At 43.8% G+C, this 2,482-nt stretch overlaps 1 protein-coding gene across 1 annotated transcript; it reads right to left on the bottom strand.

The window, feature by feature from the left end:
* Positions 1-1,256: 1,256 nt before the first annotated feature.
* Positions 1,257-1,910, bottom strand: LOC120038181 (claudin-9-like). Its single transcript, XM_038984039.1, has one exon. It carries the CDS (start codon positions 1,908-1,910, stop codon positions 1,257-1,259), a length of 654 nt encoding a protein of 217 aa, XP_038839967.1.
* Positions 1,911-2,482: the final 572 nt, after the last annotated feature.

A 2,482-nucleotide genomic window follows, 5' to 3' on the forward strand; every position in this document is an offset into this window, starting at 1 on the left:
AACAACTTGTAAATATATGAGTGCAGTAGCTAAACAAAGAACTTGTAAATATATGTGTGCAGTAGCTAAACAAACAACTTGTAAATATATGAGTGCAGTAGCGAAACAAACAACTGGTAAATATATGAGTGCAGTAGCTAAATGAACAACTTGTAAATATATGAGTGCAGTAGCTGAAATGAACAACTTGTAAATATATGAGTGCAGTAGCTAAACAAACATCTTGTAAATATATGAGTGCAGTAGCTGAACAAACAACTTGTAAATATATGTGTGCAGTAGCTAAACAAACAACTTGTAAATATATGAGTGCAGTAGCTGAAATGAACAACTTGTAAATATATGAGTGCAGTAGCTAAACAAAGAACGTGTAAATATATGTGTGCAGTAGCTAAACAAACAACTTGTAAATATATGAGTGCAGTAGCTAAATGAACAACTTGTAAATATATGAGTGCAGTAGCTGAAATGAACAACTTGTAAATATATGAGTGCAGTAGCTAAACAAACAACTTGTAAATATATGAGTGCAGTAGCTAAACAAACAACTTGTAAATATATGAGTGCAGTAGCTGAAATGAACAACTTGTAAATATATGAGTGCAGTAGCTGAAATGAACAACTTGTAAATATATGAGTGCAGTAGCTAAACAAACAACTTGTAAATATATGAGTGCAGTAGCTAAATGAACAACTTGTAAATATATGAGTGCAGTAGCTGAAATGAACAACTTGTAAATATATGAGTGCAGTAGCTAAACAAACATGTTGTAAAACACTTTATTATTTCATGTATAAATTACACTCACCAAGAAGAAGTTAACACAGAAAACTCAAATCAGAATAAAAACAACTAGAAGATGATGTCATAATGAAAACAACTAGAAGATGATGTCATAATGAAAACAACTAGAAGATGACGTCATAATGAAAACAACTAGAAGATGATGTCATAATGAAAACAACTAGAAGATGACGTCATAACAAAAAAACAAAGCTGTCTACAAGTGGTCTTAAGAAATGGAGAATAATCATGCACATTTTCTGAAACGTAATCATAAGCATTTCCTTATTTACATTTTGACCTGTCTCTCCACTAAGAGTTTAGTGACGGGGTTGTATTCATTAGGGCATAATGTTGCAAAATGTTTTACAATGGACAATGAACATTTCTTATTGGACACGTCCAGGTAGTCCCTCCCTGTTTCAGTCCATTTTCTCTCAAAGTAATGAACACAAACCTGGTGTGGCACGGTTCAGACATACTCCTTCTCCTCTACCACCACAGGCAGTGGGTTACTCCTCCCACCTCCCCCAAAAGTAGGCGTTGCCCTAACACCTGGAGGGGAGGAGCCTGCGTTCAGCAGAGCCCCTCCCACCAGCAGAAGAACTCCCGCCCCCCAGCCTAGATACAAGGCGGGGCCTAACTCTCTCTTCAGCGGCGCGGCGACTTTCGGATCGTAAAAATCCCTGACCACGGCGTAGGCCGTCCAGCAGATGGGTATCAGGTAGAGCAGCCCGGAGAAGAAGAACAGAGCCCCAGCCACGCGGGCTAGCCTAGCCTTGGACGAGTAGGCTCCTTCCCCTAGAAACTTGGTGCACTTAGCCCCAGCCACGCCAAGCAGGAGGGCGAAGAGGCAGAGGAGGAGGGAGAGCACGGAGAGGGTACGGGACACCTGGGCGGAGATGGGGAGGGCCAGGGTAGAGTCGTAAGTCTTACACTGGATCTGTCCCGTACTCTGGGACAAACACGTCATCCATAGCCCCTCCCATAGAACCTGGGCGATCACGATCTCCCCGCCCGCGAAGGCGGAGACTCGCCACAAGGGGGCGGCGCAGACGAGAGCCCCGCCCACCCATCCCATCACGGCCAGTAGGAGGCCAAGTAGCTGTAGACCTGTGGACGCCATGGCGACGTGCAAAAGTCCCAAACAGTTCTGTTCAAGAACTTTGTTTGCAACTGGGCCTGGTCTGAGCCTGGTCTGAGCCTGGTCTGAGCCTGGTCTGAGCCTGGTCTGGGCCTGGTCTGAGCCTGGTCTGGGCCTGGTCTGGGCCTGGTCTGGGACTGGTCTGAGCCTGGTCTGGGCCTGGTCTGAGCCTGGTGTGTTTTCCCTGGTTTTCACTAGATGATGAGTGTTGTCAAGATGGTTTCAAACCTCCTCTCTTCTCCAAAACAATGATTACAGGTGACAAGAAGTTCCCCTTGATAAAATGTTCTTGTACGTCCCAGGACTGTTGCAGGAATGTATCTGTCTCTTTCCTCTGGGTTGAATATCCAGTAGTTCTGTGTCTTATGGTAGAAACAGTGACGGTCACCATAAACCCCTCCTCTTCCACATCCTCAGACGGGTCAACAGCAACAACAATGTTCCTGCCAGGACATGATGAAGAAATACATGGTAAATACCCTGAACCTATGTTTAGGTGAATGTATACACACATAATAACACTTCCCAACATATTAAAATTATAACATGTCCCA

This window comes from Salvelinus namaycush, unplaced genomic scaffold, assembly GCF_016432855.1.
Source record: "Salvelinus namaycush isolate Seneca unplaced genomic scaffold, SaNama_1.0 Scaffold21, whole genome shotgun sequence".
Lineage (NCBI taxonomy): Eukaryota > Metazoa > Chordata > Actinopteri > Salmoniformes > Salmonidae > Salvelinus > Salvelinus namaycush.

Excerpts from the sequence above, each read along its gene's own strand:
- LOC120038181 (XM_038984039.1), bottom strand. The coding sequence starts at position 1,910 with ATGGCGTCCACAGGTCTACAGCTACTTGGCCTCCTACTGGCCGTGATG.